Source organism: Carettochelys insculpta, chromosome 1 (genome assembly GCF_033958435.1).
Source record: "Carettochelys insculpta isolate YL-2023 chromosome 1, ASM3395843v1, whole genome shotgun sequence".
NCBI lineage: Eukaryota > Metazoa > Chordata > Testudines > Carettochelyidae > Carettochelys > Carettochelys insculpta.
The window spans coordinates 88,934,389-88,949,616 of NC_134137.1; the positions used below are offsets into that span (position 1 = coordinate 88,934,389).

Below are 15,228 nucleotides of genomic sequence, written 5' to 3' on the forward strand. Positions count from 1 at the left end.
CCTAGTGGGGCAGCATTTTGCTGTGTAGTCCTGTGCAGAGAAATTTTCCTTACCAATGTAAAAATTGCAGATCTTCAGAAAGATGTATGAATTTATTTATAAATGTAACTAAATGTAGATTTGTATTTCTATAAGAAATTCATGTCTGAACACATTACTTCCCTTAGTGCATGCAAATGAATTGGTGTCACAATACCCCTAGTAGTAGTACTGTGTGACACCAATTCATTTGCGTGCACTAAGGGAAGTAATGTGTTCAGACATGAATTTCTTATAGAAATACAAATCTATATTTAGTTACATCAGTTACATTTATACATTTATAAGGTGCTCGGTACTTTAAAGTATATATCAATGCGTCTAGAGTTCCTGCTCACTTGAGCTTTTGAAGTTTTAATTCATTTCATGAAGCTGAATTTAGCAGTCAGACTTTCAGGGAAAATATCACTCATGGTATTTTGTCTTTGTTTGGAAAGTCCCTCATTAAGCTTTACATCTAAATGGAAAGCCCTACTCTAAATAGTTAAAAAAGATTAGTCATTTCAGGAAATTATGAATTTCAATCCTTTTATTAATAGAAAGGTGGTCACATCACAAAAGACCTCATCAAGATAGTGCCCTGGCTAGCAGCCTCCTCAGAGAGGCAAGGCTGAAAATGAATAGAGAACCAACTTCTGTCAGCTATTGAAGTGGCTCTGCCATATGAAGGTAGAGGCACAATGGAGAGTACTGATTCATGCTACATGCACTGCACGTAAAACACTGATATTGAGGGAGATTCATTTAGCAAAGAATCCAGACCTTGGCAATTACACTGCAACAAATACAACCAGAGTCAGAATAACCATTGTTCAGGCTCAAGGTTATCACTTTCTCTCGGAATGTAACTTTTGTCAGAGTTCTAGCTTTTGATACATGATAATAGTGGCCTTTTGTTAGTGCTTCACTGAAAATGATAAATCACAAATATTGTTAGCATTTGCCTTTTAAATCACTGCATTAGATCGATGAGATTGACTTTTATGCTTTGTAGACAGTCATGTTTACAGCCGTGAAAACTGTAGGAAACTGTTGATGCTGTTAGGAATCTTGGTGCTGCTTGGTGTGCATCTAGCTAGTCATTTCTAGCGTACTGATCACTGGATTACACTAAAACATGATCTTAAGACTTTACTTTCTGTGTGGCTTGTTCTTGGACTAGAACAAAACTCTGCATAAAAAGTAGTGTCCTTATTTTTGTCTTTCGACTCTGTTCTGTTCTAAGCTCGTATTTTAAAGTCCCCTTTTAAAATATAGTATGTACCCAAAAATCCATTACCAGCATTGCAGAAATACAGCTAACATAGAAAAATCTTTGCTATCAATACTGCAACTTGGCAGTAAACAAGAGAGCTGTGAATGAGAATTGTACAGAATTTGGCCTTCAGCTAACAAGAAAAAAAAATTAGAAGTTTGAATGTGTCTCCAAGTCTGCAGAGGCCCCCAGCAAGTCCCAATGCCTTGTATCCACTGTGACAGGGTTAGACCAGAAAGCTAGCTCAGTAAAAGAGAGGCAACACCTGGCAAAGGAACAGAGAGCAACCTCAGGGCAGCAAGGAACAGCTGAGCTGGGGAAGCAGCCAAGGAGGGGCTGCTACAAACTAAGAGCCAGCTGCGTGCACTTGAGGCTGCCCTAGGACTGGTTAAAAGGCCACCCCTGCTGGGAACTGGGGAGGGAATGGGCAAGGAGTTGGAGTGGTGAGAACAGAGGATGTGTGTGTGAGAGAGAGCAAGTTAGAGAACACAGAAAGAGCTTCAAGAGTACCAGGATTAGCAAGGAGAAGTGAAGAGCCCCTATAAGGAAAAGTTTGGGGCTTCCCTCTCCCAGGCAATTGGGAGTAAGGGGCTTTCCCCCAGCTTCTTCAGCCCAGGAACATTGGGGCTGACTCCAACGGGACACATAGGACCTGAGCTGCCTGTGGGACACTGAACAAGGCAAGGGTTCTGGAGCCCAAGAGCAAGGCTGGCTCTACCACACCACATATAATCCCCCTTGCTGTAACTGGTTCTGTAAGCAATCTTCCATTTGCAACATCTCTGTACCAAACTAGCTGCTTTTGTCATCTTGGGAAAAGGTTCTGTGGCCTTTTGGTGTCTTGAGCACTCTCTTTTTAAGATTTTGTGTATCTACTTGCATACCTTGCTTTCTGAAAACACAGCCTCTTCTCCTCCCCCACTGCCCTCCTCCTTTCTTGTTCCCCTAACCCTGACACATTCACACTCTTTTTAAAAAAATGTAAAGAAAGAAAATGTCTTTTATCCATTTTGTCCAATGTTGGTAACAGAGTTCTGTTGTGCTGTCAAGAGTCACTGAAAGTGCTCTGACTGAGCATGATTTAAAAATATAGCTTGTCATAAATCTTGGTCCTGTTTTTTTTTTTTTTTAGGACAACTGAGAAACCCAATGATTCTGCTAATGCTCCAAGTAACAGATGTTACACAAAGTCCTCTTATGACAACAGAAGATCCAGGTACCGTAGTCTGGTTACAAAGTTTAAATAAATAATGCCTCTAGCACTTTTTCTTAAACAAAATCCAGGTAAATAGTCTCTATGCATAGCAATTCCATGGAGTCTGGTCTGGAATCCTTCCTCCAACCTGGGGAACAACAAGGGAAAGAAAGGATATATATATTGTTCCCTTCAGCTCTATGCCATAGACAGAACCTCCAGGTCATATAGCTCCAAGGAATGTGGTGGGCAGATACACCTTGTGTTATCTCTCACCTTTCATAGCAGAACTCTATTGGATTGTCTGCTTTTCAGGCCAGAGACATACAGAAGCAAATAGATTTTCAAAAGGTGCTTCTTTTTCAGTTCTGAGATCTCTTTCTTTATCTACTATCCATAACAACAGACACTTGTATTATAAATCACAGTGGAAACTGACCAAATGTATTGGCTGGATACTTGGAGACAGGAGAGCAGGGTAGCAGGAGAGCAGCTGAAACAAAGAAATAGCATGTTTTTCTGCAGGAAGTCTTAACAGGTGTATCAAAGTTTAAGTCTTTGATAACAAATAAACAATGTATCGTTCTATCAGAATGAAAGAACACTCTTGATGAGGAAATGAAAACTCCAGAGATGTTTAAACATGAAAACGAGTGTAGCTATTCTTCAAGAGCAAACAGCAAAATGATAAGAAAAGAATCATAAAAAAAAAAGAACTAGGTAAATTCCTGGAGGGTAGTTCCATCAGTCACTATTAGCCAAGATGGAAAAGCTGGAAATGGATGACAGGGGATGTATCACTATTGGCCATTGTTGGAGGACAGGATACTAGGCTAGATGGATGTTTGGTCTGACCCAGTGTGGCCGTTCTTATATTCTTAAGTTCATATTACTAACATAGGGCTAGACTGTGTCTGCAAGCATTGTCCTGTATGAGTGGCAGTCCATAACTGTACATAAAGCAAAAAACCTGTGATTTCAGACAATAATTCCTTCAGTCCTCCTCACTTGCTCCTTGTCAAGTGGGAGAGGGGAAGAATTCTGCTTATGACCTTTATTGGTAGCAGTGCAAGATATTATTCAGTAATGAAGAATGGGAGGTGCATTGTGTCATCCGAGGTCAAGGCTTCACACATTCCCATGCTTTCCACCCACTCCCCAGCTCTTGCTTGGGAGTAGGGTGGGCAAGGAAGAGCCAGGTGTAAAGTCCCTCGTCTTCCTACGTCTGCAGCAGGATGCTGGGTTTTTTTTCTTGCTCTTACACTTGTGCATTGCCACAAAGGCCTGGGGGACAATTTTGCCAGGAGTCAACGGAAACATAACTTCAGGACTCTGAATAAATACTCAACACACCCAACTCTGAGGAAAGCGTGGTAGGATGTAAAGAAAAAAACATAATCCTGAAATGAGAAATTTCCTGGGGAAGAAAGGTTGGATTTTATTCCAATGTTAATTCTTGTTGTACTACTCTATTATGTGTAGTGAATAGTTTCCTGCTATCATATGAAACAATATGCACTGAGTTTCTGACTGAGGCCCTGGGGTCCCTGGAATTTTGTGAGGGTAAGATTGGTACCTAAAATAATCAGTGAAATTCAGAATTAGGAATTATCCTTGTTAATATTTACAGCCTCTTGTAATTGTTTTGTATACAGTATCATTAACTTTAAAAAGATGCAGTTATACATGTTTGTGTGTATTTCAGCAATAATGCTTCAACCAGTTCCTCAAGTCCAAAGGACACTGTTGTGTACACAAGAACGTATGAGGAGACTAGGTACTGGAAAGACACCTGCAAATACTTTTCTCTACTGTTTTTATGTATGCAGTAATTCTGAAAATGCCAGTTTAAGCACAAGCAATGCTATCGCCAGTCAAAGTGCACACAATCTGAAAATGCTGTGGAGAGCTGGATGCCGAATACATATAATGACATCTCCATCCTTAATGCAGTTTTAAGCTTTGAAACTCCATCCCAAAAGCACAAATGGTAGCTTAACATAAGGAGTTGGAGATGAGATTGGAGAGAAACAACTGGAACTGCAGAGAGAAGTTCAGAGAGGCCAGTGACATCTGAACAATACAAATATGAAATGGCAGAGATAAGCCCGAGTCTCCTCTCTGTGAAGATGTTGACACATATACAGTAACCTCTCTGGATAAGCCCCTTGTGATTAAAATAAGGACCATAGCAATTAGCAAGTTAAATTCACACTTGGTTTGCTGTCTGCACATAAAGCAGTGCACAGCTTTTTCAGAAGAGAAAAGCTCACTGGAGGAAGGAGGTACAATGAGGCAAGGTGACCACAACCTCTCCTCAAAAGCCAACACAACCTGAAAAGTAGGTAGCACTGACCTGAAGTGTTACAGTTAGGGCTGATTGTACGATGTATTTCATTGTGTTCCTTTGGGCATCTTCCGCCACCTGGGCGGCTGTGTGGTTTTGTAGTACAAATTAGAGATGTCCTGCCATGGTGAAACTCCCATAAGAGTCAATGTCAGTATGTCTATGTGGATGCAGCCTGGAAGTCTGTGGTGCCGTTAGGCATGGAACCAAAATTTCCTGAGTTCTAATCCAGTGCCTTAATCACAAAACCACCCTTAGGCTCTTGGAAATAAAGCATGTAATACAAGTAAGCCCTTCCCTTAAAAGCTATTTTAACTGTATTATAAAAGAGTAGTACAAATTCCAGTACTACCGTAAGGTAATAATTACAACAAAGTCCTAAGGAAATAGGATTATTAATTAAGTTCAGAAAAGTTCAAAGCCTGTGACTGTGACAGTGTTTTGTCAACAGAGCGACTGTGTAGTCCATGGTTTCCCAAACTGGGGGTGGGTGAAGAAATTGCAGGGAGGTGCAAGGCAACCACCCCCACCCCCAGTCATTTGCCCCACCCCAAAAAAGAGCCAGCCCTTGCTTCCAGCTCTCAGCCCCTGGCATTTCATGTGGGCTACCTGGCTCAGCCACTATAAAAAGCAGACAGTTGGCGTAGCCCTACGTGGAGCTAGCTGCCTCTTGCAAAGGTGAGTGAGTGTGGGTTGTGGGGAGGAGGAGGGGGATGGAGGGGGATGGAGTTAGATGAGGTGCTGGTGGTGCCTATCTTGGCTGAAGGGAGGGGATCAGACAGGTGGCTCACAGGCAGCTGGAGTGGCTGGCCCATGGTAGAAAAGAGGCAGGGGCAGCATAAACGTTTCTCAAAAATCAAAAGGGGGGCATAATGCCGAAGAGTTTGAGAACCACTGGTGTAGACAATTCTATCTACAAAGGGCTTCTGGTGCCTGCCAGTGAGCTTCTATTCAGCTGTTCTTTCAACAAAAGGCACTGCAGTCTATTGTGGGTAGATACAATGTCTACAGAGGTTCTGTCAAGATTTGTCTGTCAACACTAACTTCTGTCGACAGGGGCTGCCCATGTAGACGTAGCCTATAACATTTGAGCTGTGTCTACACTACAAAGTTTTGTCAACAGAAGAGGCCTGATGTCAACAAAACTAGGGAGCGTCCAGACTATATGTGTTCCGTCTAGAATCTGTCGACAGAACACAGCAGTTTTCCCAGCAAAGTTCTGTCTTGAAAGTTTGAGGCATAGTGCATCTATAGACAGATTCTGTTGACAGAAAAATAGTGTACATACTCCGGGTGGGACCCTCTGTTGACAGAGAGGGCTTCCGGTTCACAAGGCAGCCCTGTTTGCAGAGCTTTCATTTGGCTGGTCTGTCAACAGAGGGCTGGGCAGTCTGCCTGCTTTCTGTCAACAGAGGGCATCGACGGGGGGGGGGCCTGTATTGGGTGTGGACATGTTCTGTAGACAGAGGTTCTGCTGGGAAATATCTGTTGACAGAACTCTGTAGTGTAGACACAGCTTTAGTTGGGAGGTAATCACAGGAAGTCAAAGTATCATATTTCACATTCTGCTCAATGAACTTGTGATTTCAATTTGTAATGCACAGGAGTTATAAAACAACAAAGCAAAAAGCATGGTATTCTGTTTTATTTCTTAAATTCAGATTAATTTTCTCAATTTGGTATTAAAGCAAAACAAAGACAAAACTAATCTCTCAGCTGAGTTTAACACTTGACTACTGGTTGGGATAATATTTTAACATTTATGAACTGAACATTTTCCTTAGTGCAATAAAACCTTGAAAAGTTATATATATTGTTTGCTAACTACTCATCATTCACTGTATTACAGCAAATCACCCAATGATGCATATGAAAAAACTGTTGCTGGAAAGTCTATCAAAACTGTTTATTCTACTTCTGATTGGTATGTATGAATACTGACGTGTTCTGTTGTGGAACACAGACACTTTACGGGATCACCTATATCCAGTGCTTTTTTTGGAAAAAATAATAAGAGAAGCCAGTACTCAGCCTGCTCTCTCTCTTCTCTCCCCCGTCCACCTCTGGTCCCCAGCCAGTGTTCCTGTGACTGGGGCTGCTGGCAGAGCTGTGTGCTCAGCTGGTTCTTGGACACAGGGCCAGCAGGGTCCCCCCTGCCCCCTATCCAGGGTTCCTGTGGCTGAGGCTGCCGAGGTGCCAGTACTCAGTACCAGCAAGTACTAGCATGAAAAACACATTGCCTATATCTATAGGGAAACAAGTGCAATGGAAGCCACTCCCATCACGATCAAACTGTGTACTCGGACAGACCTGCCTTTCAATGGAATTTCCATGGCCTCGAGCTCTGCATGACAGACATCCTTGGGTCTAGATATCCACACAGAGCACACAGCAGATTAACGTGGGATAGATACATACCCCGACCTGCTGTGTACCAACTATTCATATAGCTATGTCATTAGTCTTGTTACTGATGACAGTTATCTTTAATAAAACAATTTGGCAGGCGTCGGTTTTGGACAATTCTCTTCGCTATAGTGGGAACAGAGTCTGTAATGACCAAATGTTCAGAGAACAGTGATGTATAAATAGGCTAATACAGGGTGAAATGCAGTTACAAGTTTTCTTTTTAACAATATATAAGATATTTCCAAGTACAGGATTTCCTACTCAAGACAGTAACAACTCACTATCAATAAATGGAAGCCAGTGAGATTTCAGATAATATTCACTTCCTCATTATTTGGCAGTAATCCTATTGAGGCAAACTCCTAATGAAAATAGGGTTAATATGTGAACTTTTAGGGGTGTTGGTATGGATAGCCTTGTAGGACAAACATCAGTAGCAAAAAGGAATGCATACACGAGTGTAACAGTGTGTGGCTGTGAGCAAAATCAGTTCAGTTTATGCCGTTGGAACAGCAGCACCAGATAAAAGTGTCTAGAGGAAGGATTGGGAGCAATATGACAAGAAAAGGCAGAGACAACTGAGATGCTCCAAACATTACGCATTAATTTCACAGCAATGAGAGCAGGACTGTCAACTTCAGCAAAGAGAGCAGAAAGCTGATTCCAGCTGCTTCTGCACCAAACTCAGTATAGGATTGGGCACTTGCCTGTGAGTCTAGATACAACCCTCATTTTGCTTAGATTGCTTCTCTGAGCCATTAAAAGCACCTAAGCACTAGCCTGCCTGCCCCCTCCAGTTGAGGTAAATTAGCATACTGGTTCAAGAAGCTACTGTATAAAAGATAGCAGTGTGTTTGAGGTGGCATGGTCAGGGGCTCCTAAGTACAATCTGCCTGAGTACCATCCCATCTGTGTGACCCCCAAAGTACATATTCAGGCAGCTAGCCGGACCCCTTACCCAGGCTTCTGCAGCTACCCTGCTAGTTGGCTAGAGCAGAAATACTGTCTGCCTGTGCCGGACAACTCCCTCACAGCTAGGGGTATGGTAGTGCGCCTTAATGTTCACACCCTCACTTAGGCAGCAACTTAGTATGTTCTGATTGTCATTTAGAATAATTCAGCTCACCAAAAGAAGACCAGTATTCTTCCTGTCTGGTAAATGAACTTATCAGTTTTCTGTCCCCCTCAGTACATGCATCACTGCTATTAGACCACGAAATATCAGTGCATCATTCATACATTCCTGACTGATGTGCTGTATACTAATGGCCTTCCACAGTAATGTATTAAATTAATCAGTCCTCTCCCTGGGTTTCAATGGTATCTGCTTTTCTGACAGCTGATGTTATGTTATCTACACACAGGACTATAATTGAAAAAGAAATGTGTACGTACTGCCGGAAACCGCTGGGCATAGAAGCTAAAATGATCTTAAATGCCTTGCAGATTTGCTGTCACTCAACTTGCTTCAAGGTAAGAAGAGATTTTACCTGCTGTCATGATATGTAAATAAAAATATACCCTGCGCATCATGTGATATATCACATATATCATCAAACAATATAAAGGCCTTAGCACCTCTCCTCCCAGGACCAGAACAGAACCTGCACTGGGAAAGAGAAGTTTTTGCCTGGACACCATGCACCTGTCTTTATCCCTCCCAGTCCCATGCTGGTGATGAGGGAACCAATAGGGCTTCATCAGCTTCTCCCACCCACTAATCCTACAGGAGAAGCCCTCGATTGCATTAACTTGCAGTTGTATCCCTACATACCAGAACCCTCCTACCACTCCTTTCTAGGCAGTGGATCTGACAGCAGCCATGGGCCTGGGGCAAGGTGGCAGCGAGGCAGGGCTGCATGCTGGTCAAGGGTGGAAGGGGCAGAGCCTAGGGCAGTCAGCCCTTAATGCTGCTTGGATTGTGATGCTGGGCCCCCCACCTCCCTAACAGCCATGCAGAGCAGTGGAACAGCACTGCTGCAGCAGTTCAAAAGGTCCTGCAGCTCCAGCCGCCACCACTACTGACGTAGTAGCAATGGCCAATGGAGCTTCAGGCCCCTTTGATATGCTGGGCCCCTGTGCAACTGTCCCCTCTGCCCCCACTGTCAGAGGGTCTGTTTTTTGGAGGAATTTGGGGGTTATTAGCAGTGAGGATGCCCCAGAAAGCTTACGACGGAGCTGTATTTTCCAAGGAGTAGTAGGAGTTAGTGAGGCTGGGCAGCACAGCAAAGGGAAAGTTACCCCTTTTGATGTGAATCCAACATTTTGGCTGTCTCTGTGAGGGGAGACATTAACAATGGAGTTAGGTACTTCCTTCATGCTGTCATGTTTATTTAAAAATGAATGTGGAATCCTGTTTCCCTCCACACAGTAGGAATCAAGTAGGAGATGGTTCCCTTGCTCACCGTTCCAAGCTCTTTGCTAGCCAATGCTCTTAGTTTTTTCTCAGAGGTAAACTATAAGTGCTTCTGTGTCTGGTGCTTCCTCGCTACCTTTTTCGTTTCCTTTTGAGGAGTTCCTGCCTTCATGTTCACTCTCAAACTCACACTCACAGCTCAGTTTCTGACCAGTCTTCCATGGCTTGTGTTTTGGGCAGTGTCTCCTATTGCTTCCGCTATCTAGCCCATAAAGTCTAAGACTGTTAAACAGCACTCTTATCTGGACCACACTACAGGATGAGCAACGAAGGGTCCTGTGGCACCTTATAGACTAACAGAAAAGTTTTGAGCATAACCTTGGTCACCACATGAAATTAAGAATTCTACTGCTGATTTTGATGGCTATTCCTTGGAAAAATTGTATTCAATTACACTGAAATACTACTGACCACACTTTTGTCCTTGGATGCTTATACACTAGAGCTTAAACATTAGACACATTTTTGGATTTCCTTTTACTTAAAGACTGTACATATAATTATGTGTTAAAGTGTGAAGTGTGCAAAAAGTCTCTGGAAGATCTGAAAGCAGGAGACAGCATCTGGATTTACAAAAATACTGTGCATTGTGAACCGTGCTATTCCAAAATTAAAGGTAAGTTGAAACAAGACTATGCTGAAGCAGGCTGAATTAAATGCTTTTTTTCACCCCTCAGATTGCCAAAGTATCTTTCAAAAAATGTGATACGGTTTTTATTTCAATAACTGTTTGTGGTGACATCTCTCATGCTGTTTGGAGCGGCTCACAGCTGTGAGTGCCAACCTCAGGGCAGACTGTCAAGAAGCAGAGTGGGGATCCCAAACTATTTCTATGTTCTAAAATTTGATAGAACCAGCACAGTAACAAGTGTAAACTCCTAACACACTATAACTATCTTACCATGGAGAAACAGGCAGTCCTGTTGGGCATTCCATTCCATCTTGCCACCCGGGCAAGCTGGACTTAGTGATGGTTGCTGTACACAAAACATGACAAAATATTCAGGTTGCTCTCGGTCCCTGGAGACCAGTCAGTTACCCTAGGTTAATTTGTACCTTAGATCCAGGTGACCAAACTTTTTTGTTGGGCCCCACTTTTCATCCCTGCAATTAGTAGCCTCCCCCACAACCCCCACTCCTGGAACCTGTCTAATATAATCCAAACAGATGGAAATTCCAGTTATGTTCATATGATAAAACCCTCCCCTTTTGGAATGTGTAAAAAATAAGTATGTAGAATGTAAAAACTTTATTAATCAGTATATAAACGTGAATACACACACAGTAAACTCTTTCGTATCTGGAAGCCCTGGGACCAGGAGGTTTCCGGATATTTAAATATTCTGGATAATTGAGAGGTATACCTAGCAATGCATAACACTAAAGAAAAGCAAAATTAGATATTAAGAAACAAACACAAATGTATGCAGAGTACTTTATTTACCAACAACAGTAGTACTGTGCACTGTAAACTTATAAGTTGTGGCTATACTGCCCCTCCCTTTCAGAAAAGGCACGCAAATGTAGCCTTATTACAAGGCTAAATCAGGCAACCATGTGTACACAAATGTGTTATACTCAGGACAAAGGTTCTCAAACTTCATGACACTGTGACCCCCTTCTGACAATAAAAATTATGATATGATGCCAAGAAAGGGGACTGAAATCTGAGCCCCACCAAGCCTCACCACTCTAGGCAGCCGGGCCAAAATAAAGCCCAAGACCCTGGGTAGCCGGGCCAAAATAAAGCCCAAGACCCTGGGTAGGTGGCCCAAAGACGAAGCCCTAGAGCTTCATGCCCAGGATGGGCATCTGTAACCTGGGCCATGTCACCTAGGGCTGATGATAGTTGCAGAGCTCTGAGTGGTATTGCTTGGGCTTGGGCATGAGCCTTGGGCCACAGCTAATCAAACGCAAACCCTGATGACCACATTAAGACAAGGTAGAGACCCACTTCAGGCTCCCAACAATCTTTGAGAACTGCTGCCCTAATCCTAGGGCCCCTTCCTATAGAAACCCTAACGCTGGGAGGCGGGTACCTACCCATGGGAACCCTAACACCAGGTCAAGGAAGCTTATGCATAGGAACCGTAACCCATGTCCCAATAGGAACTCTAATCTTAGCCTCAACTCCTCCACACATGGAACCCTAAACCAAGGGTGGAGATGCATACCCACAGGGGTCGTAACCTTAGGTCCAAATTTTCTACCTGTAATAAACCTAACATGGGCTCTTTCACATCAAACCCTAACTTTAGTCCAAAGCTCTGTACCCATAGTAGCTCTCCCCTGCTACACCTTTTAATCTATTTGCCCCAGCTCCCTAAATGGCCTCCACAAAGATTGAACTCACAACCTTTGGTTTGGGGGACCAATGCTCAAATCACTGAGCTGTCCCTCCCCAGTAATGCTACTGCAAAAGTGTGGATCATTTCCTTGGGAATCATAACACAAGCCCCAAATTCTCTGCTGGAGTAATCCTAATGTGAGGCTGCTTACCTGAAGGAACTCTAACCCTGGCCCCAACTCCCCTAAATGTAGAAACCCTTATCCTGGCCTCAGATTGCTTAACCATATGAACCCTAACCCTTATAGGAGGAAAGTCTACTGTCAGGAGCCCTAATCACAGCCTCAGCTTCCCTATCCATAAGAAACCTGAATCTAGACTTTCAGAAGGTGACAGAGTTTTAATAGTTGGTCATCAGTGAACGTATTGTAGGGCTAACCCCACTTGACCCTGAATGTCTTTGCTTCTGTGTTATAGCTCTGGCCGTGTGAGAATCCCAACAGGAAAAGAAGAATGAAAAAAATATAAATCTCATCAGCTCCTCTTTTGCATTTTTCCAGAATTCAAGCTGATGGGACAAACAGTCCTCATTCATGTAGCCCCTTCAGGGTGTGGGGGCAATTAACAAAGGGCTTGTTTATATAAAGCAGAAGATCGACCCAGTCAGAGTCTATCTTCCAGAGTTTGATTTCGTGCATCCAGTGAAGATGTAGCAAAATCAATCTCTCTGGGGTTGGCAGTTGTGTGGAGTAAGGGAGGTTGATGTGAGAGTATAGAGGCTAGGTCTTCACTAGGGATATAAGTCAATTCCGATACGCCAATTCTAGTTACACAAATGACATAGGTAGAATTGCGTATCTGAAATCAACTTATTTTCCTAGTATAGACTTAGCCAAAATCTTTGTTTTGTGATATCTCAGAATGGCCCACTTAGGTTTAATGGGCAGGAGATGACCCCTCCTGAATGCATTCAACAATGTCAGAGCAAACATTTTTTGCCATTACAAAAGAAAAAAACTTGTGTATACCTCATAGCAGGTGTGGGGAACCTTTGGCTCGCTGGCCAGATCTGGGCCATGGCTTAGAGCACTGGGCTGGAGTGCTAGTGCTGGCTCCACTCTGTACAGCAGGGAGGAGACCCAAGCCTCGTGAGCCAAATCCAGGCAAGTTGGGGACGGCCATGGCCTATAGGCTGTGCCTAGTGAGAGGGAGGAAGTGGCTCCATGCACTGCCATTTGCCATTCACCATGGTTGGCTGAAAGAATTGGGCTTGTTTAGTTTGGAAAAGAGAAGATTGAGGGGTGACACGATAGCAGTTTTCAGGTATTTAAAAGGGTGTCATAAGGCAGAGGGGGGAACTTGTTCTTCCTTGCCTCTGAGGATAGAACAAGAAGCAATGGACTGAAATTGCAGCAGGGGAGGTTCAGGTTGGACATTAGTAAAAAGTTCCTAACTGTCAGGGTGATCAAACACTGGAACGAATTGCCAAGGGAGGTGGTAGAATCTCTATCACTGGAGCTATTTAAGAAGAGGTTAGATAGATGGCTTTCAGGGATGGTCTAGAAAATGCTTGGTCCTGCCATGAGGGCAGGGGGCTGGACTCGATGGCCTCTCGAGGTCCCTTCCAGTCCTACTCTTCTATGATTCTATGATTCTATGATAGGACCCTGACTCTCCACTACCTACCAGCTTTGAATAGTCATTTACACGTATGCCAAACGTGCTAAATGAAGGTGCAAAATCTTTTCCTTCTGATTTGGCAGTGTTTTACACCCACTAGGGACAGGTGTGAATGACTGCATAAGGAGGAAAGCAGTGGAAAATCAAGCCCTGGTTTTATTGTGCAATATATTTAATATTACACAAAATATTCAAATGTAACATCACTAATTCCCAAAACATCCTGGAATCCAGCATGTGTAACTCTTGGTCTTCCGTCAAATCCAGTTCTTTTTTCAAGCAAAACAGATTTACATAAATGGATTCTGGGCATTACCAGCTTTCATCATTGCAAAAATCAGTGGGAAAATCAGTTAAAATTGATACTGTATAGTGTCAGTTACAAATTATTAGAAGTAAACATTAAAGGCCAGATCTTGAGTTGGTGTAAGTTGACAAATCTCTGTAGAGTCAATGGAATTATGTCAGTTTACAGTGCTAACTATCTGGCCCCAAATAACTCTTTGCAACAATAAAATTACCTTCATTTTGGTGTGTTTAGAAAGCACTGATTCTATGTTTGCCCTTATGCTTCTAATGAATCTTTTCTTTTGTCTTGCAGAAAAATGGATCTACTAGTTTTGATTGCCAGAAACGAGGATAAAGATACAGTAGTATTTGGTTAAATATATTTTCCTAATACTTAAACAACATAAGTAAAACAATTTTTTTTGTTAGGACTGACATATATGAAGTATTAAATTATTAAGTAGTTATTATAGGAACATAGTTTAGGAGACTTCAAATGACTTTATATATGCTTACAGAAAGCAACAAAATGTATAGCTCAGTATGTCCATCAGATATGTGACGTAGTAATTTCTTCATGAGATTTAGCAGAAATAGAGCAACCTTTTAAAGTGTCATATGAAAGTCCTGTAAATTTTGAAGGATTTGTTTTCTTTTTATCAAAAATATACCTGGTAACAAATAAAGAACTATTACCTTTAAAATTGGCACATTTATATGTAATGAGATTTTAAAACTAGTGGTTTTATGGATATCCAGTACAATTATAAAATGTATACTCTGCATGACATTACTTTTTAATATAGTCTTTTACTTTGTAAGGTGGTTGTGCAAACACCTTGTGACTGCTAATTATAAAGAACATAAAAAGCTCTTTTCTTGGTACAGAAAATATATTAAGAAATAAAAAGAACCACTCTTCATTTGGTACATTACACTTATTGACAAAGAACCAGAAATATTCTGCATTATTTACAAACTGTGATGTACTGAGCTACAGCGATAGGTTTTGGCTCCTCGCATTCTGTCCGTGGAATCATTGCTTGATCATTTACATCATTTACATTATTTGACATAATTAATATTATTTTTTCTCCTTTTTATCTCAGTGGAAAAGCATTGAACAAGTGTGACTATAGAACAACTTAAGAGAGGTAAAAAAATAGAGATGGAAATCAACTGATTTCTAGACAAAAAACTAGTGGAGAAAGGTGTATTTAGTTGAAAGAATTATCTGGGCATTTCTTAATTGTCTGCTATTACTTAGCTTGGTGACCCAGGTCAAAAAAGGTTATATCAAGACATGTTAAAT

General features: G+C 42.1%; 1 protein-coding gene across 2 annotated transcripts in view; it reads left to right on the plus strand.

The window, feature by feature from the left end:
- Positions 1 to 14,862, plus strand: part of SCEL (sciellin) — a 67,190-nt gene extending 52,328 nt beyond the window's left edge. For both annotated transcript variants that reach the window (XM_074982877.1, XM_074982876.1), the window contains exons 16-21: positions 2,427 to 2,510; positions 4,195 to 4,266; positions 6,686 to 6,760; positions 8,610 to 8,718; positions 10,175 to 10,277; positions 14,230 to 14,862. In XM_074982877.1, the coding sequence (XP_074838978.1) occupies positions 2,427 to 2,510; positions 4,195 to 4,266; positions 6,686 to 6,760; positions 8,610 to 8,718; positions 10,175 to 10,277; positions 14,230 to 14,246 (460 nt within the window). In that variant the 3' untranslated portion in view covers positions 14,247 to 14,862. The remainder of the gene's footprint in view (positions 1 to 2,426; positions 2,511 to 4,194; positions 4,267 to 6,685; positions 6,761 to 8,609; positions 8,719 to 10,174; positions 10,278 to 14,229) is intronic.
- The last annotated feature ends 366 nt before the right edge of the window (positions 14,863 to 15,228 follow it).